Source organism: Microcaecilia unicolor, chromosome 3 (assembly GCF_901765095.1).
Source record: "Microcaecilia unicolor chromosome 3, aMicUni1.1, whole genome shotgun sequence".
Classification (NCBI taxonomy): Eukaryota; Metazoa; Chordata; class Amphibia; order Gymnophiona; family Siphonopidae; genus Microcaecilia; species Microcaecilia unicolor.
The window spans coordinates 397283520-397309472 of NC_044033.1; the positions used below are offsets into that span (position 1 = coordinate 397283520).

At 42.7% G+C, this 25953-nt stretch overlaps 1 protein-coding gene across 5 annotated transcripts in view; it reads right to left on the minus strand.

The window, feature by feature from the left end:
• Positions 1 to 1760: 1760 nt before the first annotated feature.
• The window catches only part of PAQR8 (progestin and adipoQ receptor family member 8), a 73341-nt gene continuing 49148 nt past the window's right edge, over positions 1761 to 25953 (minus strand). For 3 of the 5 annotated variants that reach the window (XM_030198731.1, XM_030198730.1, XM_030198733.1), the window contains one exon: positions 20405 to 22244. In XM_030198731.1, coding sequence (XP_030054591.1) covers positions 21133 to 22194 — 1062 coding nt within the window. In that variant the 5' untranslated portion in view covers positions 22195 to 22244 and the 3' untranslated portion in view covers positions 20405 to 21132. Of the gene's footprint in view, positions 1993 to 20404; positions 22245 to 25953 lie in introns of those variants that run through there. The other 2 variants (XR_003941636.1, XR_003941635.1) reach the window with 2 other exon arrangements.

Below are 25953 nucleotides of genomic sequence, written 5' to 3' on the forward strand. Positions count from 1 at the left end.
TCTGCTGAATATTGCCGATTAGTGCCTAAAGCATAACCAGCTATAACGTGCAACATATCCAGTTAGGTGCCGATTTTCAGTGCCTAACTAGATATGTTTAGTGGTCAAATAGGATCGCATAAATAGCTGACCTCTCTTTAACTGCTAAAAAGTTAACCAATTAGCGCTGCACATCGGCATAGCCAGTTAACTTTTTAGCGGTTAAAAAAGGCCGGATATTCATTGCTTGGTACTGGAAACAGCCCAGCATTGAATATCCGGGTTTACCACTGGCGACAGAAAGCAAAAGCGCTACCTGCCACCGGCTGCATATCAGGCCCACTGTTCCTGTGTTGTTCTCTTCTTCCACTTCTTCATTTCCACTGTTCTGTCAGGACCATGTTTTTTCCTATACAAGGCTCATGGTCAGATCCATTTGATTTTCTGAGGTTATGTTTGTCAATGATTAATTCCTGCTAATAGGCTTAAATTGCATATGTCGAAGACTCAAGTATTGTTTCGTTCAGATCAAACTGGCTTATGCCCAGAAGAAATACTGTTTAATGATGTCAAAATATCCATCTTTCAAGAAGCACATTATTTAGGGGTAATTTTAGATTCCTCTCTTTTCATTCCTATCTTAAAGCAGTGGTGAAAAAAAAAGTTTTCTTTAAGCTGAAAGTGCTGACGAAGCTGAAAGATCTATTAATACCTCAGAATTTATATGTGTGTATTTTTGATCCTGTTTCATGGTAGTCCTATTATTAAGTTTCAATTAGCTGCTTTCAAGTTTTCCTCTTTCACTGTGTCTATGTCTGTACTTGTTCATTTGACTATTGTTATGCTGTTAACAAAATTGTAAGTTTGATGTTAAACCGTACCTACTGTACACCGCCAGGGGAGATAGGTGTTCACACACCAAAAAGAAAAAAAGCAAGAACCAAAGCAAAGTTTATAACATCAAAATAAAATGATTATAACTACTGTTATTTTGGTGTTATAAACTGCACTGTGGTTCTCACTTTTTCTTTTTCAATGTATATTCTGCATCCACAGAAACGCATCCCCCAACAGTGGGTTCTATGGACATTTCTCCGTAGAACTTAACATATAAATCTCATGTCATCTCAGTAACAGTTCACTAGAGATTAAATATAATGCCCACTATATTGTAGCAGATTATCAGTAATATATTATCCGTTGAAAAGAAACTCAATTAATTATTATTGAAATTATTTTTCCTTTTCTTTAAACCTTCAAAGGTAAACCTAGCGTCTTATTAATCACCATCACACTGTTTTATGTGTGGTTTCAGGGTTCATATCCTTTGTATCACTGGTCATAGCGTAAACTCTTATACTTTAATTCACTTTCTTAATTTATGTATTTTTATCAGCTAAAAGGTCTAGTTATGAAATCTAGATACACTACATCAACCTGCTCACCTATATCCACATGTTTATTCACACCTTCAAGGAAATGAATCAAATTGGTGAGGCATGAATTCCCTTGGTAGAATCCATGCTGACCCTGTCCCATTAAACCATGTTAGTCTGTGTGTTCACTAATTTTATTCTTTATACTTTCCACTATTTTGCCCAGCACTGAAGTCAGGCTTACTGGTCTGTAATTTCCTGGATCGCCATTTGACACCATCTTTCTGTCAAATGCATTTCTATATGAACAGGGGTTCCAAGTTTTATTAATTTACTATACATCACTTTGGACAACATTTAGGAGCCAGAAAAGTAGTCTCTAAGTATTTAAACTTTTAAATCTGTTTATACGCATAATAGGTATTTCCCCTTATGTAACAGAGCCAAAGTAAGAGAGTCTGGAGCATATTGTTTTCCATTGACAAGCAGGATTGACTTGGATACTCAAGTGCAGTGACATCATCTGAAAGTGCCGACACCAACAGCTTCCCAGAGCTTTGAACTATTGTAAAGGTCTGAACACAGATGGCCCTTCTGGTACATAGTGCTCTCCTCAGTTCCTTCAGTTTTGATTTTTCTGCAATAGAGCAGAGAACAGAGAATGGATGTGAAAATAAAGCTCTCCCATAGGGAAGAGATTTTGATTTCTGTTTGTAGTCAACATTTTCATTTCCTAAAAGTTATATAGTTTACGTAGTTTGTTAGTTTTTTTTTTTTTTTTTTTGCTTTTTAAAAGATATCCCACATGAAGTCAGGGTTCCAGCCTTGTCTATAGTGTGAGAGAAAGATCCAGAACACCAACACCCACTCTAGATATGGTCTGAGCACACGTAAAATTACATATCAGGCAGACTGCAAGCACTGAGGAAGTATGGCTCAGACAGCCAGATTGAACGCTTAGTTTGACTCCACAATCACAATAAGGCAGAGAAGAGATTCCTATTTTCCCATGAAGAAGATAGGAGGACACCATTTTCCTGGCATAAGCAGACTTACCAAGTCTCCCACTTTTCTGGAGTGAAGATCTGCTTAGCAATCTCCCCCTCCATTGGCAGCAGGAACTGTGTTAATAAAACATTATCTCCTGATGCCATGGGACCAGTATCACGATAAGAACTGCAAAATCTCTAAGCTTTTATCGTGAGACTGGTCCTATGGCAGCAGGAGATGATATCTTATTAACACATCTCCTGCTGATGGAGGAGAAGACAGCTTGTTGGTTCCATGGTTGAGGTCGGTTGGGGGTGGGGCCTGGAGGTGTAATGGGTGGGTTGGGGGGGGGGGGGATGACAGAGCAGAGCTTAAATCTCCCTCTCAAAGATCAGGCCCTTGGCAGCTCTGCATAAGTGGTAAAGCTGCCACTGACAGGATGGTAACAGCAAAGTTTTCCTAATGGGATAAGTATTCCAAGCTTCTCAGATTTCTTTCTTCTTTTTTTTTGGCTAAGATCAAATGTAAAGTCTGAGTCTTGAGCCAAGAATGGTTGCTTCCTAGCTTTAGGGCAGACCCTGAGAACCTGTACAATGTAGGACTACTGTCCTATTACCTGACCCCGGAGCACACATAAGACTGTCTGGACACTAACCAAACTGGGCCAATTAATTGTCCCTTTAAAAATACAACAAACTTGCTTTCTTGCCAGAATATTCATGCCAGGATGCATATATGCCTATAGATGAAACCCTACTTGATTTTTTTTTACATTTTAAACAAATGGTATAGAAATAAACAGACCAACACAGAACTAATTCCCACTAGATAAATATATTTATTTGCTGACAATGAGTTATAAAACTATATTGAGTATAACAGAGTGCAACTGGTACTGCCATATTAACACTTGTTAGTAAATGACACTGGTTTATTCAACACAGACCTAGATATTTGTAAAATTACAGTACTTGGTTGCACCAGAAATAAAATTTTCTAGAACTGGTAAATGACAATGGATTAATCAACACACACCTAGACATTTGTAAAATTACAGTACTTGGTTGCACTGGAAATAAAATTTTCTAGAACTGTTAATAGGTAGCTCTGGGATTCTGACATAAAAAGGAACAAGAGCTGAGAACACATTTAGTGCTGGTTATTCATTAATGCACAGCCTCTGCAAACATTTTCTTTTCCTTTTGATTTCCCTGCAAGGGCAAGCTATCCTTCTAAGAGAGATGTACTTTTAAAATGTATAAATCAACTAGAAGAAATCAGTCAACCACAGCGCAGTCATTGGAAACATTCTAATAAATCTAAATCTTATCTGAGAAAATGCCTTCACCTGGCTGGAACATGTCCCATATTACTGCTTTCTGGGCTGCTCAATTGATATGCATAAGAGAACGTACAGTTTCAGACACGACTACCACAGTTAAGTTGCTGCCAAGATCATTAGCCTTTACGATTCATGTTCACTTCAATTATTATCTTCTGCTTTATAATTAAGGGCCTGATTTTATAACAGGACCCCTATGTGAGAAGTACAAAAAGGCACCAGTTTATAAAGGCAACACGTACATTATGGCACCTATGGGGATCATTTTCAAAGCACTGAAGTTCCATAGATTAGTATGAGGGGCATGTTCAATATGATGTCTAAGTCAGACTTTGGATGTTTTGTGCTAAACGTCCCAAATCCAAATAGCAAATATAACCATTTTCAAAAAAAGAAAAACGTATATCTCCCCCCCCCACACACAAAAATACCATTTTAAACAAGATTTTGCGCTTTGTGCATTTATCTTTTTAGGGCATTTTTGAAAAAAAATAATGCACAAGTTACAAACACACAAAATCAAGTCATTGGGATGTAGGAGGGGACAGCAGTTTTAGCAAACTGGTCCCCAGACATTCCCGGAGACTAATGGGGCACCTAGGGGACACTGCTGTGGACTTCATATAATTGCTCCCAGGTACACATCTCACCGTTGCTCTCTTACCTTGTCTGCTGAGCCCTGCAAAACCCACTACCCCAACTGTACACCACTATAATAGCCCTTATGGGTGAAGGGGGCACCTATATGTGGGTAGAGTAAGTTTTTAGTGAGTTTTGGAGGGCTCACAGTTTCCACCACAAGTGTAAGGTTGGGGAAGGTATGGGCCTGGGTCTACCTGTCTGCAGTGCACTACACCAACCACACTACTCCAGGGACCTGTATGCTACTCTAATGGACCTGGCTATAACATCCAAGGCTGTCAGAGGCTGGTAATATTTTTATTCACATTTTTTTGGGGGGGGGAGGGGGGGACAGTGACCACTGGGGGAGTAAGCGAGGGTCATCCCTGAATCCCTCCAGTGGTTATCTGTGGCACCTTTTTGTGTCTTATTGAAGTTTTCACCCTAGACGTTTTGGTTTTGTTCCATTATGGCTGTAAAACATCCAAGTGTTAGGCACGCCCTAATCCACCTTTGAAACACCACCCCCCCCCCTTGTGATTTGGACACACTGCAGACGAATTGCATAAACATCTGCAAACTAGGTTTTGAAAATACCAATTTAGACGTTTTGAGAAGAAAATTTGTCCAAATGCTGCTTTACGATACTTTTTTTAAAAATGTTTTTCTCTTTAAAAAGTGAGCAATTTTGTAAGTCTAAGTGCTTTGAAAATATGCCTCTATGTGTCTTAATGATTATGCTCCCATCCTAATAACACTGCTGTCCTCCTCAAGGGCTTTGGAAACTGGTCTACAGAAGGAACGTGAGATAATTAAGAATTTAGCACCATTCTTGGTAAGTGTTTGGTTTCAGTACAAGCTAAGGCAGCACCTACTGTCAGTACAGTATTTAGCAGAGTGCAGAAGGTACAGCAGTTCACTGAACTGCAAATATTTTTGGAGGGCATACATTTTGCTTGTAGTGATGTACACTACAAGCAAATATCTCTCAGAATGTTATGTAACAAAAAAAAATCATGAACTAAATTTTGAATAAAATGCCTGGGAACTAATTTTAAATATCTGATCTTGACATTCAAATTATTTGTATATTCCATGGCACTGAATATACAGGCATAACTATACATGTAAGTTATACGAAGAGCCTCTGAATATCAGTGCTACAATGCATTAAGCTACGCACAGATGTAGTAAATATAGGCACTATACATACAGCTTACACATTTGACTTGGATGCCCCACTTCAGGATCTATAAGGGAAAGGAAGTGATAGTAGATGGCATGGATGAGCTGACTGGATAGGCCACATGATCTTGATCTGCCTTAATTTTTCTCTGTTTCTATGTTATACCTAGGGTTTCTGCATACGATGTAACTGTATAAGCTAAAGGGACAATATCAGAGCTTATATATACAACCTATACATATGGTTGATGCTGTCTCAAATGCTCTAATCAACCCCCTCCCTGCCCCACAAACACACACTTTACACATACAGCACACTATACATATTGTGGTGGCCAGTGTGAAAAAAAATGCACTCAAGACATTTGGCACAGTGCCAAATATCTAAATGCTTCTCGGTGCACCTATAACCTAGTAAATGACTGCATCTGGGGTTGAACTAGCCAACGCCTTCTCTGTTTAACAAGTTCAGTTTAGCAATACCTTTTTTTTTTCATAGATAGTATCTACTTGTAGTTCTGGGTGTTTCTTAACAATATGTCAGCTCAAAGAACAGCTCACCATGGACTAATACCTTATAAAGTGCAAAGGGCAATGAAATAGTGCTTCTCACTGTTTGGAATCACTGGTAAATATAATGTCCATGCTTTGGATATTTCTACAGATCACACCTACTCCCAGGAGGAATTCTGTGCAAAAAAGCTGAAAATTCTGCACACCCATTTACAATTCTTTTACACAAAATTCCTCCCTTATTAGGTCTAGCTCCTCCCTGCCCCAAGCCTTACACTCCCTAGGGCCAGCTCAAAAGGTGGAGGTTCCTTGAGCCAACTATTGTAAGAGCAAAGGAATACACTCATACCACCGTGAAGAATAAGCCAGGCTTCTGGTGCTCTGAGCCAGTGCCTTACCTCTCTCATGCCTTAAGCCAGCTCATTTTTCTCCATCTTCAGATTCCTCTTCCCCAGAAATCTCATTCTCCAGGTTCTACCTTTAGCATGAACTCTCCCCTCCTCATTTAAAGCCCTGCTTTCTCCAGGGTGGACACCTTTACCCTTTTTTTTTGTTCTCTATCCCATAGTTTTCTCTGCCCATTCCTCCCCAGCTTTATCTCCCCTCTCTGATCTCTTTCTCCCTACCCAGGTCTCTCTGCCCTCCCTCCTAACAAGATGCTCAAGATTTCTCCATCTTTCTGTTCTTCCTGAGTTCTATCCCCTCTCCCACATTTCCTTCTCTCCTTTCTGCACCCCAAGCACACCCCCCCAACTTGTCTTTGCTTCCTCCTCTCTTAGAGCACCTCCCTAATTTACTTCCCTCCTCCAACACAATATAGCAGTTTGTTCTGTCCCACTGCACCAATCACTCCAAGTGGGGGAAGAGTGACTGCATGTTAGGTCACATCCTCTTCTTCTGTTGCCTGGAGTCAGATTGCTGATTTGAACCACTTGACTGTACAGTGTCCTGTACGATTCAAATTGGTAGTCAGGCCTAGGGCAGCAGAGGAGGACACAGCCTGACAAAGCTGTTGTAGCCCTCTACCTGGCTGGAGATTGGCATGGTGGGACAAAACAAACTAATATTTCATATTGGGGAGGGGGACAAATCAAGAAAGCCACTGGTAGTGCTGCTTGTGCAGAATTCTGTGTGGCAAAATTCTGCACAAAGGAAATCCAGTGCAAATTTTGCATTATGCAGTATCCCCCTGGAGTATACCTTTATACACATGATCATTTTTAAACATTACGTTGTAAATAAACCATTAATAAACTCATCTCTCCCAAACGTAATTTCTCCAACTTCCCCCCTCCCTTGGGGTTAACTCTCACTTTTTAACTCACCCACCAGCTACTCCTACTCATCCCTCCTCACTTACAGAAATATACAATGACCCACTTACCCTTTCTCCATTTGCAGACTTGGAATGTGATGTATGCTAGACTTTTGCTGCTGGCTGTGTGATGCGTATGTTGAGTAGATGCTCACATGGGATGATTGTGTATGGCTCTTTCAGATGGGCTCCATGTTTCATGAGGTTTCAACAAGTATTAGTGTATTTAGTAGATCCGGAGGCATGGAGTTTGATGTGTGTGCAGGTGGTGTGTACCATGGATGTAATCACGTTTATGGAAGAGTGTTTCGGTATGTGTGTATGTTGGGGGGGGGGGGGGAGGGAGTTAGTTAAATGTATCTTCTGGAAACTAAGAGGCAGATGCAGCAACCAAACGTAAAAAAAATCTAAATCGTTAAAGTCCCTAACGATTTTAAAATAACGAAGAATGCACCAAAAAAAAAAGTCACACATGCTGAGATCGGTATTGAAACGTAGAATGTATCAAAGAATCACAATACACATCGTTAATCGGCCCCCAAATCATGCGCAGAGCAGCCAAGCGTTATGTTAGCTGCTCTGCGCATGCCACAAACAGTCAAAACACAGTCAAAACACAAGCACATGGCTCCCAAATCAAAACAAAAATAAATAAAGGGTCGGGAGGGGGCAAAAGCGCTCGTCAGGAGCGTCCTGTATGGCCGTCCTTGCCCCCCCCCCCCACCCGAGGTCGCCGTTCCCCCCTGCCCCACTTCCCCCTGCATTCTAAATTAAAAAGCAAACGTACCTTTAGCAGCCCCGGCCCCCCTCCCTTCCTCACTACTCTGTCTCCCCTCAGCTCTGCCTCCCGACATCCTCCGCCCTGTGCCCCGCCCCCTCTTGGGGTCGTCGCCGCCATTCCCCTCCTCCATCGGGCCCCCCTCCCTCTTACCGGGCCCGTGCAGCGCCTCTCTCCTCTGTCCGAAGGCGCTGCACGGGCAAGAAAGCTGATGCCTGCCTTCGCCCAGCTTCGGTCGCGCGTCTCTCTCCTCCTGGGCCCGCCCCTGTCTGACGTCGGTAACCTATGTAGGTTACTGACGTCAGACAGGGGCGGGCGCAGGAGGAGAGAGACGCGCGACCGAAGCTGTGCGAAGACAGGCATTAGCTTTCTTCTTGCCCGTGCAGCGCCTTCGGACAGAGGAGAGAGGCGCTGCACGGGCCCGGTAAGAGGGAGGGGGGCCCGATGGAGGAGGGGAATGGCGGCGACGACCCCAAGAGGGTACGTTTTGCATTTCTTGGGTTTGTATTTGCAGAAATCTGTTCTGACAGAGTTGTCACGTTTTTCTTTGAAAGAGAATGATGCTCTAGAAGGTAGTCTTTACCTCCTAGTAGGTGTATCTCCCGGGCTTTTAAGCTAGGGCGTGGGATCAAGCTTAAATAAGCTTACCCACTGCAACTGATGGATGCAGGACAGGAAAGCGTTTCTGAAAAGTGCTGGCTTGTATCCAAGGAAGAGTCTGTCTCCAGTTTCAGCCTACTATGGCTTTTATCTTCTGTTTTCTTTAGCCCAATGGTTTCAAGCCCTCTGTACCTCTTACTGACGTCCTTTGGACCAATCACAGCGCTTTTAGCTCTGCTAATGCGCTGGGATTGGCTCAAAGTTTGTTTATTTTTTCACTTAATGATTTTTCCTGGCACAGAGCTGTCCTAACGAGAGGTCCAGACCTCTCGTTAGATTTCCTGCCTTTTTCCTGCGTAAAGGCAATCGGAAAAGGTTTGTGCATCTCGTTTCAATGGGGTTTTTACACTAATTGCTCATCTCCATTCCGTTTTCGTTAGCTGCTAGCTTCCTCGGTAAAAGCCCTTTGATGCATGCAACGGATCAAATTTTCCTCGTTGGAGGGTCATTAAAGGCTCATTTAGCTTTAGTGCATCTGCCTCTAAAGGTCTATAAAAATGCACTAAACATTCTGAGGGCACTAGGACTGTAGAAGTTGAAATGTAGAAGGGCACAGTGCCTCAATTAGAAATCCCTTTCTATTTTAGTCCATTATTTTATAATCCTAAAACAAAATTTCCCCTCTCAACCTCGATTCTACTGCTCCTGTATCCTCGTCCAAAGGCAGGTTATCTTCTCCTCCTCTTCCCAGTTAGCTATCATTTCTGTTTCATGTCTTTTGCAGTGAAGAAAAAATGGCTAAAAAAAAGGAAGAAAAAATGGCTAAAGAGGTAAAGAGAGGCAATCCAGCTTATAATTGAACGAGAAAAACGCCCAAGTTCCGACCTAAATCGGGAGATGGACGTTTATCTCACAAAAACGAATAAAGCGGTATAATCGAAAGCCGATTTTTGGGCGTTTTCAACTGCACTCCGTCGCGGATGCGGACAAAGTTTATGGGGGCGTGTCAGAGGTGTGGCGAAGGCGGAACTGGGGCGTGGTTATCTGCCGAACAAAGATGGGCGCATTTCACCGATAATGGGAAGAAAGTATGTGTTTTTACCTAGAATTTAGGACACTTTTCCTGGACCCTGTTTTTTCACGAATAAGGCCCCAAAAAGTGCCCTAAATGACCAGATGACCACTGGAGGGAATCGGGGATGACCTCCCCTGACTCCCCCAGTGGTCACTAACCCCCTCCCACCACAAAAAAATGATGTTTCACACATTTTCATTTTCACCCTCAAATGTCATACCCAGCTCCCTGGCAGCAGTATGCAGGTCACTGGAGGAGTTGTTAGGGGGTGCAGTGGACTTCAGGCAGGTGGACCCAGGCCCATCCCCCCCTACCTGTTACAATTGTGCTGCTTAATGCTTATTAGTCGTCCAACCCCCCCCAAACCCACTGTACCCACATGTAGGTGCCCCCCTTCACCCCTTAGGGCTATAGTAATGGTGTAGACTTGTGGGCAGTGGGTTTTGAGGGGGATTTGGGGGGCTCAACACACAAGGGAAGGGTGCTATGCACCTGGGAGCTCTTTGACCTTTTTATTTGTTTTTGTAAAAGTGCCCCCTAGGGTGCCCGGTTGGTGTCCTGGCATGTGAGGGGGACCAGTGTACTACGAATCCTGGCCCCTCCCACGAATAAATGTCTTGGATTTATTCGTTTTTGAGCTGGGCGCTTTCATTTTCTATTATCGCTGAAAAACAAAAACGCCCAGCTCACACATTGTTGAATAAAACATGGGCGTCTATTTTTTTCGAAAATACGGTTCGGTCCGCCCCTTCACTGACCCGTTCTCGGAGATAAACGCCCATGGAGATAGGCGTTTTCATTCAATTATGCCCCTCAATAAGACCTTTTTTTTAAGATATACTGGGGAAAGGAGAAAAATAGGAATGGAATTGCAAGACTGAAAGATACTGAGAATAACTATGTGAAGAGAGATGAGGATAAAGTGAACGTGCTAAATACCTCTTTTCGGTGTTCACAGAACAAAATCCTGGAGGACTGCAGTTGGTGGCAGAGGGTATATCTGGGAATGGAGTAGATATTGCGTTGTTCACAGAAGAAAGAATTTATACATGTCTTGAAAATCTTAAAGTGGACAAAGTGATGGGGCCAGATGGGATACATCCCAGGGTACTGAGGGGATCTCAGAGAAGTCCTGGCAGGATCTCAAGGATTTATTTAATAGATCTTTAGAGACGGGAGAGGTTCCGCGGGATTGGAGACAAGCGGATGTGGTCCCGCTTCACAAAAGCAGAGACAGGGAATAAGTAGGAAACTACAGGCTGCGAAGGTGGTAGAACTAGAAGGCATGAATTGAAATTGAAATTTTTTTCACTGAGGGGGTGGAAAATACCTGGAATGCCCTCCCTGCGGGAGGTGGTGGAGATGAAAACAGTAATGGAATTCAAAAATGTGTGGGACAAACACAAAGGAATCCTGTTTAGAAGGATAGGATCCAAAGAAGCTTAGGGCAGGCTAGGTAGGAAAACCGGTGCTGAGCTGACTTCTAAGGTCTGTGCACTAATGGAGGCTAAGTAGATTTGGATGGGCCGGAGTGGAGCTTTTCGGGTTCTTTGCCGTAAAAATGGCAAGGATAAATTAAGAACAGGTATTTATTTGTAGCATTTGTATCCCACATTTTCCCAGACATATAATGTAACACTTCATTCATTCATTCATTGCCAGAGAATGTGGTAAAGGCAGTTAGCTTAGTGGTGTTTAAAAAAGGTCTGGACGGCTTCCTAAAGGAAAAGTCCATAGACCATTATTAAATTAACTTGGGGAAAATCCACTGCTTTTTCTGGGATAGGCAACATTTATTTAGATTTTGCTCACACCTTTTTCAGTAGTAGCTCAAGGTGAGTTACATTCAGGTACTCTGGATATTTCTCTGTCCCAGGAGGGCTCACAATCTGAGTTTGTACCTGAGGCAATGGAGGGTTAAGGGACTTGCCCAAGATCACAAGGAGCAGCAGTGGGATTTGAACCAGCCACCTCTGGATTGCAAAACCAGTGCTCTAACCACTAGGCCACTCCACTCATTAAATGTATTGAACTTTTTTGGGATCTTGCCAGGTATTTGTGACCTGGATTGGCCACTGTTGGAAACAGGATGCTGGACTTGATGGACCTTTGGTCTGTCCCAGTGTAGCAATACTTATGTATACCATCCTATATAATAATTCTCACCTCCAACGTTCTAAAGTAGCTGCCTGTGTCCGTGGCTCCTTCAGAGTTGCTGAGCTAGGCTCCGAAGTCAGGCTGACGTCACCGTTGCCATTATGCTGAGGAGGTGGGGCGAGGGCTCCAGCAGCCAGCTGGCAAGGGAAGCCTCCAGTTGGCTGGGCTGTGAGGAGGAGGAGTCCGGCCGCGAGGCTCTAACCCACAGAAGTAGGAAGCGGGGCGAGGGCTCCAGCAGCCAGCTGGGCATGCAGCAAGCCCAGCTCCTGACACGAATCCTACGGCCAGAAAGAGAGGGTCAGGGCGGCTTATGGAGCACCGGCTCTGACAAGATGGCCGGTGCTTCACTTCGCGAAGCCGAGAGGACTGGGGCGGCTTCTGGAGCGCTGGCTCTGCCAAGATGGCTGGCGCTCCAGTTTGCGGGAGTGAGAGAGCAGGGTCGTTAGACATGGGTGGCTGGAGGGTGGGCAGGGGGAGAGGAGGGTTGCTGGACATGGGTGGCTGCAAGGGGGGCAGGGGGAAAGGAGGGTCGCTGGACATGGATGGCTGGAGGGGGGGGCAGGGGAGGGGGGTCCTGAGAGAGGAGGGGGGGCAAACACTCACTCACTCAATCTCTGTCTCTCACATACACTCTCTCTGACACACTCTATCACACTCTGTCACACACACACAGTCACTGTCTCACACACACTCTCTCTCTCTCTCTGACACAAACACACACACACACACTCTGTCTCTCTCATTCTCTCTCTGACACACACACACACTCTCTCTCTCAAACATACACTCTGAGGAAACCCTTGCTAGCGCCCGTTTCATTTCTGACAGAAACGGGCCTTTTTTTACTAGTATTTAATAAGTTTACATTGTTGGGCAGACTGAATGGACAGTACAGGTCTTTATCTGCCACCATCTACTATGCTACTATGTCCTCATTCTGTTCTATTGCCTTTGGGGGAGTTTCAGAATTGCAGCAAACTGTCTACAGCTTGTCCTTCTCTCAATTTAAACAGAAGCAGTTTAGAATGCTCTCATTATTTAGTTTGGCTGCACAAAACGTTGTTGCCACAGACCTCATACTGAAACTGTTTTTAGTTTCTCTTGGCTAGTTCCTGCTGAATCAGACACTGCTGCTTTTGCCAGTGGACTTATGCACTATAAAATATTTTAGTGCACCATTTCTTCTTCCTCATCTCCTCCTCCCTTTCTGTTTCTGATGGCTCCTCCCCTCTTTTATGTTTTGCCTTCCTGCAGGCACAGACTCTCAGGGCCGATCTTAGGCAGGGGCGACCGGTGCGACCACACAGGGCCTCGCGCTCAAAGGTGCCCCGAGGCGCGCCTCAACTCTGCCTCCTCCCGCCCTGCTCCGGGTGTTCTCTGACGTCCGTCGAGTCGGCTCCGAGTCCCAGACCCTCCCAGCCAGTAAAGTAGTGAGTGTGTGAGCCAGACTTCTGCAGCGCTCCCCTCCAGCACCACGACGCACACCTGGACCTGGTCTCCTAGCTGGCCACATCACCTCACCTGACCAATGACCCCAGCCACGAATGGTCGCAGTAGTTGCTCCTTGTCCTCCTGATGCCTCCCTGGCCCGTCCACCATGACCTGGTCTGCTGTGAGTGTGTCTCTCCTCTCCTCTGCCTCCACTAGTATGATGCGGCGCGCGGCCCACCCACCCCCGCAACGCGATGTAACTTCCTTCCTCAAGGGCGGGCCATGTGGCAGAGAGTTCCAGCCTGATTTGAGACGGACCAGAGGAGAGTAAAGAGTTGCTTGGTTGGTGGTAATGTACGTTTTTTACTCAGTGAATGCTGGTTTTTTAATGTTTATTATTACACTTGTTCACTTACCCTTCCCCCCTTTTCCCTCATCCTTTCCCCTCATTTTCCTCTTCCCCTTTTCCCTTATTTTCCTCCATCCCCCCTCTACCCCTTTCCTCTCTCCACCATTCTCAGTCCCACCATTTTATGTGCATAACCTCATAACTGAGTACGCAGGGCAGCAGGAAGGAGAAGAGGGCAGGGGAGAGGAGAATCGCTGGACAAGGATGGGTGGATGGGAGGGCAGGGCAGAGGAGACTCGCTGGAGGCTGGACATGGATGGGATGGGAGGGCAGGGCAAGGCAGAGGAGAATCGCTGTTCATGGAATAATCTTATCAATGGGGTGGAGCTAGGGTGGGGTTAGGATGGGGCCCCACCAAACTGGTCTGTTCAGGGCCCCGCACTTGCTAAGACCGGCCTTCCAGACTCTATCCTGTGCCCCCCACCATCTCCAGTAGTACATGCCATGTAAACCTCTTCCAACAGTCTCAGCAAGTCAAAGGTGACATTTTGGGCCTTTGATGACACTGCCAAGGTAGCTGCAGAATTACAGCGAAGATAACATATTTTTACTTAAACAGGACTGCGAAAATGACCTGAAAGGCTGCTTTCGGCTCCTGGGAGGAGTGAGTCTTAGCCACTGCTGAACTATAACATCAAGACTTAGGACCCTGGGTTCTGAAGACAGCAGCAGTACATGGCCCCTAGCCAAGACTGTTGCTGCAATGGTAGTGGCTGAATTAGGAAGGGGATATAAAATTAAGGGAAGAACTCACATGCAGTTGTAAATGAAGACTCATGGTGCTACAGTTGAAACAAATTCTGTATGTACTACATGCTAATAGTCAAGCTGCTTTGCATTAATTTGCCTTGCAGTAGCTCATTAGCTGTTTCATTTGAATAAAATCTTGCACATGTAAAAGTAACAAGTGTTACAGAATTTTTTTCACAAACCTTTTTTTCTGCAACAAAAACTACCTGCAGCTCAATGAAGTATAGTTAAAGGATGCAAAAATCTTCAGAGAAAAACATAGTATTTTTCTACTGGCTCTGCCATACAGTGGAGCCCAATAGAAAAATAGCTTATATGCAAAACTTCCAATGCTACAGATATATTTTTTTCTCTTCCTAGCAAATCTGTCTCATTTTATAGCTTATTAATTTAGATCAAGGTGGGTATTATATGTCAGCATAAACCTATTTTAACACATGGCAGAGGAGCAGCGGGGTAAGAAACACTTCTCCCACTGACACTACTTGGGGTTTTAAGCAAGTCATCAAGTCACCCTCTACTGCTTCATATGCAATTTAAGGCCCTCTTGGGCAGAGAAATAAGTACAGTACCTGAAATATCTCACCTTCAGATTGAATATGGAAAGGAAAGTCATTAAACTGAAAATCCTAATACAAATCAACCTATGCATCCAGCTTCTCCTATATAAGCACACAGCTATGGAACGCAATACCAAACGCCGTGAGAACAACATATGACCACCTGAACTTCCGGAAACTACTAAAAACTACCTCGTTCAAAAAAGGCGTACCCCAACGATCCAACGTAAATGCCTTAACCCAGCAGCACAACAAAACCAAAGTTCATACTGGACATAACTTATCACTTCCTCCTTACGACTCACATAAGAACTAACTTTACCACAACCTCACTTTGTATTTGTTCAAACCGATATTGGTGATCGCCTCTACGGTAGTATGTAAGCCACATTGAGCCTGCAAATAGGTGGGAAAATGTGGGATATAAACGTAACAAATAAATAAATAAATAAATAAGTAAAATCCAAAGGCACAGAAAATGAAAACAGATATCACATTATATAACTTGTACGATGAAGGGCAGCATAGCAAGAGTGAATTTAAAAAAATATATATATAGAACACAAACAAGGTCATTTCTACTGAAAATTCCTGACGTATTGGGAACTAATTCTCTACCTGCAAAAGACATTTTGACTGTGTGTCTGACCAGTCTTGTCCCTTTCTGGCATCATCAACTCAGCTAGCTGAGAGGTTCATGTGTCATTAATTCTTTGCATTTCCTAACTTTTCTCCTGAATCACTAAGCAATTAGTAGCTGAAACTAACAGATCAGGTGTTTATATTTCAGTGACTAAAATTGAGTTCCTATAAATAGATTAAAACATGGCCTTTAATTTGGGAATATATATGTAAAAGGAGAGGCAGGGAAGTGGATGGTTGTATTTTAGTTGTATTCTATAAATGGTACCTATTTTTAAATGGTTTTATGTAAGTTGCTACTGGCCTGCAGTTAGTACCAGTATCTAAGATAATAAATAAAACAAAATTGTGTGTATTCACATAGTACATGCTTTGCAAATTATGCAGTTGAATTAATGGCTCATGTTTTTTCTTTCAGATAAAGTGGAAGTGTTTTATGACTCCTACACTGCCATTAAAATCTCATTATATATCTCTCTACCAGTGCACTTTAATTACACAATTACAGCAAAGGGGCCAGGACCCTTTGTAAAAGCATGGGTGTGTGGTGAGGAGCCATCCAAATCATGAAGTCATTTCCCTTTATAGCTCCCTCACAAAGTAAGGCCCAGGTAAGTGGTTGAGGAGTATTTTTTTTTGTTTGTTACATTTGTACCCCGCGCTTTCCCACTCATGGCAGGCTCAATGCGGCTTACATGGGGCAATGGAGGGTTAAGTGACTTGCCCAGAGTGCCTGAAGTGGGAATCGAACTCAGTTCCTCAGGACCAAAGTCCACCACCCTAACCACTAGGCTACTCCTCCACTCTTCTCCCCCTCTCCTTTTTCCTTTAGATCTCATGAATTGCTCTTCCCCATCTCAGCGTTCTCCCCCATACTCCCTTCAGATTTAATTCCAGCAATAGCAGCACAGGTACTCATTAAGCCAGCGTACATTCACAGGCCCTTCCTGGCTTCTATTTGATAGCCAAGCCTTTCAAGGGGTCTTTTACTAAGACACACTAAAAAAATAGGCGTGCGCTAAATGTTAGAGACGCTAATGTATTTTTATTTTATGCAATGAGACCTAGTTACTAATAACTAGGATTAACAGTAAGATAACCTAACGGTAGTCCACATTGATAACTTCCCCCCTCAGTGGCCAGGTTTAGGGCCCATGATTGCAGGAGTCTGGGAAGGGGACTTGGTGCAAGGACCGTCATCGCAATGATTGGGCTAAGCTGTGAAGAGACATAAAACAAGGGAAAACTCCTTGAGTAGTTCTAAACAAAGGCTTCAGTACCAACTAAATTGGAAGCCCAAAAGCAGCAGGAGGAAAATTGTGTGTGCAGGGTGGGGGGGGCATGACAGCTGGCCTACCCATTTTTAAAAGCTGTGGAAGAGTGACCACTTCTGTTCTGTAGCCAGTATCAGTGTGAACTATTTCAAGGTTTCACTGAAGCTATAGCACAGAGGTAGAAGCCCCGGGACTACCTCTGAAAAGCTAAGAAGTTTAAATGTATTTAATGAAGCCAACGCAAGTTCTCAGTTTTAGAACAGTAAAAAAAAAATATGCAGATTTCATTTCAAACTAATATGTAAATGTTATTTCTAGGAATGTGTAATTCATTAGTGCACTTTAAAACTGAGTCAATGCAAACTCAATTTAACACAAGGTAACTTATGAATTGATGACATAATGAAGCGTATTTTAAAACCACTTAAGGCCCTGTTTACTAAGGTGCACTAGCATTTTTAGTGCGTCCACAATATTAGTGCGCACTGTGTAGGCGCCCATAGGAATCTTGTGGGTGTTTACATAGTTAGCAAGCGCGGCTTAGTAAACGGGGTCCTTAGACTCTGTAAGTCTAGGTGCTTTGAAAATGAACCTCAAAGTCAATTTCTGTGCCTGTGAAACCCAGTGTCCAAAAATGATCCAAAGATGAACTGATCTTTTTTTTTTTCCTGTGCTATTTCCATTTCTTTGATGTTTTGTCAAATTGCTCTGTGCTATCTGTAAACAGTAGAATGAAGCTCAGAAAACCCGATTCAACCACAGGCAGCATCTATTGATATATTTGTCATGTGGCAGATTGTGGTGGCATGAGCTTGCCTCAGGAAACCCTGGCTGCAAAAAGCAATTCTCTCTCTCCTCGCTCACAGAAGTTATTTCATGCACCATAAAAGTAGCCTTAAAACATTTCAATATCTGTAACTATCCCTGGCCTTTTTTTTTTTAAATCTGCACAACCATATTTTAGACTTACTCAAGCACAACAAGGAATGTTCCCTGCTTTCTGAAAATGAACATTACCTCTACCCTATGACTTTCCACTCCATAAAATATTTCTTAAGCAACAAGCCAGGAAGTTCAGTTCAAAAGGTAACTTGGCCCTGCAGAGTTGAATAATCCCCCTTTTTACTAGATTATTACTCAGTGCAAGAGTCCTGGCCTGTACCCTTTTTTCAGTGAATCATGCTACTTCTGCAGTCTGAAAAACACTATAGGAAGCCAGAGTGACAAAAACATTAATGCAAAATGCCCTCAAAATGGCCAACAACAGATCAAGATAATGTATCTAACTAAAAAAAATAAAAGTGGAAGTCTTCCTTGACCAGAACGTGCGCTGAGAAGCGTAGGCCCATCATCAGATCTACCCAGTAAGGAATTAAAAAGAAAATATATTTTCTATGGCTTTAACTGACCATGCATTATAAAAAAAATAGATTACATTCTGAAAGTGTGTGAAAAAGGTATAAATTCTGTTTCTGGGCACTTACCGCCACCCATTGAGGGTGCCATAACTTCAGCAAAAGAACCTCTGGAACTCTTTTACCCTGATTTCTTCTAGTTTGAAGGAACTTTTTTTTTCTTTGTTTTAAAGTCTGTGTTTCACTTATGCATTTGCAGAGTGGAAAAAATGGTTCAGCTGGTCTGTGCCATCCAAAAGCACTGCACTCCCATCATCCTCTGTAAAAGCTTTTCCATCACTGTCCTGTTTCCCCCCCTCCCCACCCACATACATACAAAAGTTTAAAGTTTTAAAACTGCTGCTGCAGAGGAGTCACACAGGAGCGATTGTCTCTTTGGAGCCTTATGAAATGGCCGTGGGCCTGTGCCAGCTTGCCACTGCCTGACATCTCCAAATCAGTGAGTGAAACACTGTTGCACTGTGCTGGGACCTCATTCTTAGAAAACACAAGAGATTGTCTAATGTGGTCAAGCTCCAGGGAATGCATAGTTCCACGCAAAAAAAAAAAAATACATACAAAACTGGAAGTAATCCACAACAGAGATCAGAAAACAAAATTTTGAACAGCTCCCCTTGCAGGAAAAGAATAGTTTGCAGCTGATCAGAAAAAGAAAGGAAATGGTGTCGGAGCAGAGCTAAACTGTCACAAGAAAATCGGAATATGTCCCCTTAACAACTGGAAGCCTGCTTAATTTCAGGCAATTTCAAAAGCCATTTATGCAAGGTAAATATCTGCCCATGTAAACTGGCTACCTGAAAAGTGCTCATCCTCTCTCTGTACAAAAGGGCAATTGCACTTTTGCCTGTGTTCAGTGGGGACATTCCCAGGGTGGACTATGCTACAATGCACAGAGTTTTGCATTTTCAAAACTATGCACATAGTTGGAAAGGGAGAAAAGTATCTGGAGAAAGACAGGTGCAAATCTCTGCAGGTACTTCTCAAAAGGTAAACTAAGTGTAGACTTTCCAAGAACCCATATTATTTTGCTAGTTCCAAAGGGGGTAATTTTCAACATACCACAGGACTGCCATGGTAAGCCTACTCTCGATGTTTCTATATGTCTTAGCACTGGTATGAGTGTAGAAGTGAGTGACTGGTATACCTCAACAGATGAGCTGCAAAATTAGGGAAAAACAAAAAAACAAACAAAAGAAACAGGAAACTGGGGTCAGTGTCTCTTTGATGAGCGCAGAATAGCACCAAGGTGGAAGCTTCTTGCAAGGTTACCCACATTTCCCGCTTTTGGCGGGGGAGGGGGGTGAGAGGCTTTCTTAATTGGTATCACTGCTCCTCTGTTTCCCTCTTGCAACTAAATTTCAACTGAAAATTGCCACTCTCTTTCGCCTTACTTTACTGACAACCCTCCCCCCCCCCCCCCCCCCACCAAGGAGCTTTTAAAGGCTAGTGTCTATTTTTGTCCTCCTGAGTGTTTTGACTGGGTGCTCTCCCACAAAGAGGATCTAAGTCTGTCTAGGTCAGACTGGTGTGAAATCTAGGAACCTGCCCCTGCTGAAATAACATCCTATACTACAGCAGGTATAAAGAAGCCCTTGGCTTCCAGAAGCCTTCCACAATTTTTGTCAAATGCAGCGCTAAGATCAGCCCATTCAAGTCTACTTGTAGATAATTGCAGTACCTAGCGTCATAAAATTTCAGTGGCCCAGATTAGGTCAATTCTCATGCAATACATTTTGTTTTGGTTCTCTGCCAATATCTTTCAGGTCTGTGTATACAGAAAAACTGCTGTAGCACGGTTTGTTGCATCATCTACTCAATAGTAGCTAACCATTGGGTCATCTTCCTATTTTCCTTGTGTAACATTTCTTCAAAAAACAATATACACAAGCTCACTGTTTTTTTTTTTTAAATCCAAACTCCTCTCCAGGATGACTTTCTTCATCACAGAGTGCAAAGTAAAGCATCCCCCCCCACCCAAAAAAAAAGCTCCAGTCTTAAATCAAGGCACGTTGCAGATAAAAGGAAATGCGGAGTTTTTCAGCATCCTGAGATACCACTGCATACCTGTCAGAAAGTAGCCTGTGTCTCCAGTACAACTCATAAAACTGAATCACTCTCTGGAATAAAAATGTGAGTTAACTAAAATAAGTGTTGGATCCCTCAGGGACACTGGTGGGTCATCTCTACTACTCTCAGGACTGGTCCTCTTTACAGTTTTATTTTTTGCAGGACTAAGAATAAGTGATCTATAGTTTTTCTATAACCTGAAGGCAATACTGAAACCCCTTCCTCCCCAAAACAAATATTAAGGCAGCTGCCTGCAGTAAGCATTAAGAAATGTGCATTATTCTTATCAAATATTACTGCCTCTCAAGAAAAAAAATAATAAATATGACAAAAATAATCTTCGAGTATAAATGATTCCAAACAATAGAAAGGAGACAGAGGTTAGACCCTAAGTCAGAAAAATAAGATCAGCGCACTCAAGCTGCAACGCCTATGCTCTTGGACTTTTGTACCCTAGAAATTTCTAAGTTTCTGCAGAAGTATTTGAGAAGGAATGGAAAACAACCTGCCCATACTCATTCTGTGCTCTGGTTGCATCTTCCCAGGTAGATACTCTGGTCTGCAATGTGTCTCAGTGTGTACTACGCACAATGCAAGAACGAAGATACTGTCTATAAGCCTTCTCCTGTAACTGGCTCTTCATGGTGTTGGGTTCACAATTCTTTCTTGGCCAGTCGCTCCTTGATACGCTGTCGCAGATACACCGCCGTAACAGCGCTGCACAGAATGAGACCGAAAAAGGAGCCACAGGCTATGTAGGTTGAGTTTGGACTGTGCCTTGCCAAGAAATACTCCTTTTTACTTTTGAAGTCCAAGAGCACAGCCTCTAACTGGGAGAGTGTGCACATGGCTAAGAATACATGAAAAATCTGATGCCCATGCCCGATAATGTCACAGGCACCAGGAAAATATTTCTCAGGGACTGGGCATGAGAAAAAATAAGCCCCAATGACGAAGAAGAGAATTTGAAGCACGTGGAACCCCACAGCCTTCTCTGTGCAGCTAGCCATGTGGCAACTGATCACCCGATGGATAATTGGGCTGATGTCCAAGATGTAGGCCAAGCCAGCTGGGACTATTTGGCAGACCTTCCGCATGATAGGATAGGGGCGTTGGTACCGGTATTTGGCATAACAGCAGCCAGCACAAGACAGCCAGCCAAAAAATGCAGCCCCAGGAAGGAAGAAATGGCAAACTTGGTCATACCAGGCTTGTTCAGAGCTATAGTAGAAATGGGCCAGAGCACTCCCATACTGGTAGATGCTGACACCGACGTAGTCCATAAAGTAGAATGTATAGTGCGCTAGCTCTGATCTAGACTGTAGCAGGTGAGCTAGAATGCTGAAGGTAAGGTAAGTAATTGAGGAGATGACAAATATAAAGAGCGGGAAAGAGGAAAATTCCAGGGAAAACTCTTCTCTATCCAAAAAAGCATTGAATCTCAGGAGTACAGCCAAGGCTGCTACAAGATGGGTCCAGACATTGATGGCCTCGTTGTGTTTCTGAAAGAGGCTGAGGAAATAGTAACGCCACTCCTGGTCAGTTCGACGATACCCTGTATGAATGTAAGGCTCCCGGAAAAGCTGTGGGACATCAGTTTCTTTGACAGTGCAAGGCATCTTGGGAAGGCCTTCTTCTAAGAGCTTGGGGAAGCGCCGCAGCTGCTGCCCACTGATAGACAGAGTACTGATGCGTTCCAGGATTGCGGTAGTCATGCTGTTAGAGAAAACCAAAAACACCCAAGCAGGAAATACGAGATGCTGGCCTGCAAGAAAGGAAGAAAAATAAAAATTAGAAACCATGACTGAACAGTACTTACTCATGACTAATATGATCAACAAGTCCATGTAATTATACTGCAAGTTTAGACTCTGACTGCACATCTCTGAAACTAAAGTGGCACTAGTGCACAGCTGTTTGCCTCCATAACCTTCTTCAATGTGACTATGGGATCAACGACATTTGAGGGATGCCACTGACTGCACAGCACATACTGTCGCACAAGCTACATCTCACATAGTACAAAAGCACACACAGTACATAGCACACATTATAAAAAGAAATCTGGGCACACAGCAATGGAGGTGGGGGAGGGGTTCTTTTCAGTGCAGTAAGAGACAGGCTATTCAAGTGCTTCCTAGCATGCTGATCAACTTGTGAGAATCACTTTGCTTTGTATTACTAGACATTTCAGAGTTTTGGTGGACTAGATCCAATGTTGCTAAGGGTGATGTCTATTCAAAGTCAACAGTATATGGATGTGAGGAGAGAGTAGCTGCCTGTGAGATTGCCAACTGCCTGGTTCTGGAGCAGACTGAGATTTTTTTAACTTTTCTGTACAGTGCTTGCTCAGAAGTACTAACCAGCACCGAAAATCTGGTTCATACAGCAGGTTCACAACATCTGGGGGTTACTCCTCTCTTCAGCAGGCTTCTGAGTTAAAAGACAGGTAGGACAAAGAATACCCCAGTGTCCCCACCAAAGCCTCCTCTCCTATGGGCCAGCTGGATCAAGGAGGAGGTGGTAAGGAACTGCACAGCAAAATCAATACAGCTCCTGGCCCTCTTGCACACCTCCATCAGCAATGGCCTTGTTTGTCCCATCTTATTAGAGAAAGAGGCACTGCACATGTGCTTGGTCCCTACAGGCATTAGAGAACAGGGGAAAGAGCAGAAAGAGTCAGAGGTAGGATTGCCCTACTGAATATATACAGAGCAATCCTTTTTTGATTTTGATATAGGTATTGATCTCACAGTTCAAAGTTTAAAGTCTCTTTTCAGAATAAATGTTGATTGGCTGTGGGAGAACAAATTGGTTTTGAACGTGAATTTAACAAAAGTTGTTCTAATATTTTTACTGCTGTAATTGCCTATTGCTCACGTTTGATCCATTTTTACTGTACATTGCGCCTTGAGTGAATTCCTTCAAAAAGGCGGTAAATAAATCCTAATAAATAAATGAATAAATAATTGGAGAAGTCAATGAAGAAATTGTACTTACTATGATACAACTGAATGAATATGAAATTCATATTTTGGGTCATGCCCATAGTCTGGGAGTTATTTTAGATCCAAAATTGCCCTTTACATCACAAAATAGCCATGCTGGGTCAGATCAATGGTTCATCTAGCCCAGTATCCTGCATCCAACCATACCCAATCCAGATAATAAATACCAGCAGAAACCCAACTAGTAGCAACATTCCATGCTAACAATTTCGGGGCAAGCAGTGGCTTCCCTGATGTCCATCTCAATAACAGACTATGGACTTTTCCTCCAGGAACTTGTCCAAACCTTTTAAAAACCCAGATACGCTAACCGCTGTTACCACACCCTCCGGCAACAAGCTCCAGAGCTTAACTAATCTTTGAGTGAAAAATATTTCCTCCTATTTGTTTTAAAAGTATTTCAATGTAATTTCATCGAGTCTCCTGGTCTTGATACTTTTTGAAAGAGTGAAAAATCGATTCACTTTTACCCATTCTATACCACTCAGGATTTTGTAGACCTCAATCATATCACCCCTCAGCTGTCTTCTTTTCAAGCTGAAGAGGCCTAACCACCTCTTTAGCCTTTCCTCATATGGGAGGACTTCCATCCTCCATATCATTTTGGTCAATCTTCCTTGAACCTTTACTAATTTTACTATTTCTTTTTTGAGATACTGTGACCAGAATTGAATGAAGTACTCAAGGTGAGGTCACACCATGGAGCGATACAGAGGCATTATAATATTCTTGGTCTTATTTTGCATCCCTTTCCTAATAATTCCTAGCACACTAGGCAGAAAATTTCAGCATATTGTCTACAATGACACCTTTCTCTTTCTCTTGAGTGCTGACTCCTGAGGTGGACCTCAGAATCAGGTAACTAGGATTCAGATTTTTCTTCTCAAAGTGCGTCACTTTGCATTTATCCACATTAAGGGCCCTGTTTACTAAGGTGCCCTAATGTTTTTAGAGCACACTAACCATGTAGATGCCCATGATATCCCTATGAGTATCTACATGGTTAGCACGCGCTAAAAACGCTAGCACACCTTAGTAAACAGGGCCCTAAATTTCATCTGCCATTTGGATGCCCAGTATTCCAGTTTCCTAAGGTCTTCCTGTAATTTTTCACAATCCGCATATGTTTTGACAACTTTGATTAGTTTTGTGTCATCTGCAAATTTAATCCTCACTCATCGTTCTGATTTCTAGATCATTTATAAATATGTTAAATAGCACCGGTCCTATTACAGTTCACTGTGGGACTCCACTATTCACCCTCCTCCATTGAGAAAATGGCCATTTAACCCTACCATCTGTTTTCAGTCCAATAACCAATTCCTAATCCACAGAAGGACATTGCCTCCTATCCTTTTATATGACTTGTCATGTCATATAAAAATTTTTAAACTTAGGATATTAGGTAAATTGAAAACCTGCTTACCACAGTATGACTTTTTTCTGTTCTGCAAAGTCTCGTTTTAAGAGGTCTTGATTATTGTAATTCATTGTATTTACATTTACCTGTCTCAAAATTGCAAGCGTTACAAATTGTTCAAAATGTTACAGGCCGACTTATTTATGGATGTTCACGTTTTCAACAAATTACACTGGTGCTGAGTGATTTGCATTGGTTACCGGTTTAAGATAAAATTTCTTTTAAAATGTTACTTCCGATTAAAAAGCATTAAAACGAATCTGCACATTATCTGTCCTCTACATAAAAAATATATATGTGCCAACTCATGTGCTTAGGTCATTAGGGTATTTCCATTTATCTATTCCAGCATTGAGAAAAGTGCATTCTGGGGAAACATGCAAGGGATCTTTTTTTAATTGTAGACCCAAAATCATGGCATCAGCTTTGTATGAATATTAGAACTATAGATAGAACAAAGTTCAATAAACTTTTAAAGAGTCATATGTTTGTCTTGAGTTTACAGAGTTGATATAAAAATGGACCATACACAGTAGGCATGAATATGATTAAAGGGTAAAAGGTCATGTATTTGAAATAGTGCCTGTGGTACAACTAAGGCGGTTTTCATTTTATTATATGCAGGTTCTTAAATTTAAGCACTGGTAAAATGATTTGTATTGTATAAAGTTTAAGAAGGAATAGGTAGACAATAATGGTGTGTATTATTGTTGATTGTTTTATTTGTGCTTTTATAATATGATTTGTATTTATTGATTTGTTTTTAATTATTTGGGGGGGGGGGTTAAAATTATGTATGCTATTTTATTTTCCACTTAGATATAAGGGGACTATAAGTTAATAAAACTTAACCTTAACAATCTTCTTAACAGAACATGCCCTCTATTTTTGATACCTTCAGGTATGTTCTCCAGGATTTTTGATTTTTAGGCAAAGTGTCTTCCTTTATCACAGAGGAAGAATCCTTTTTTATACCCATCTAACAGGCCTACCCACATGTTGAGAAACCTCCTCCTGTCTATTAGTCAATCTGGACACGTGGAGGT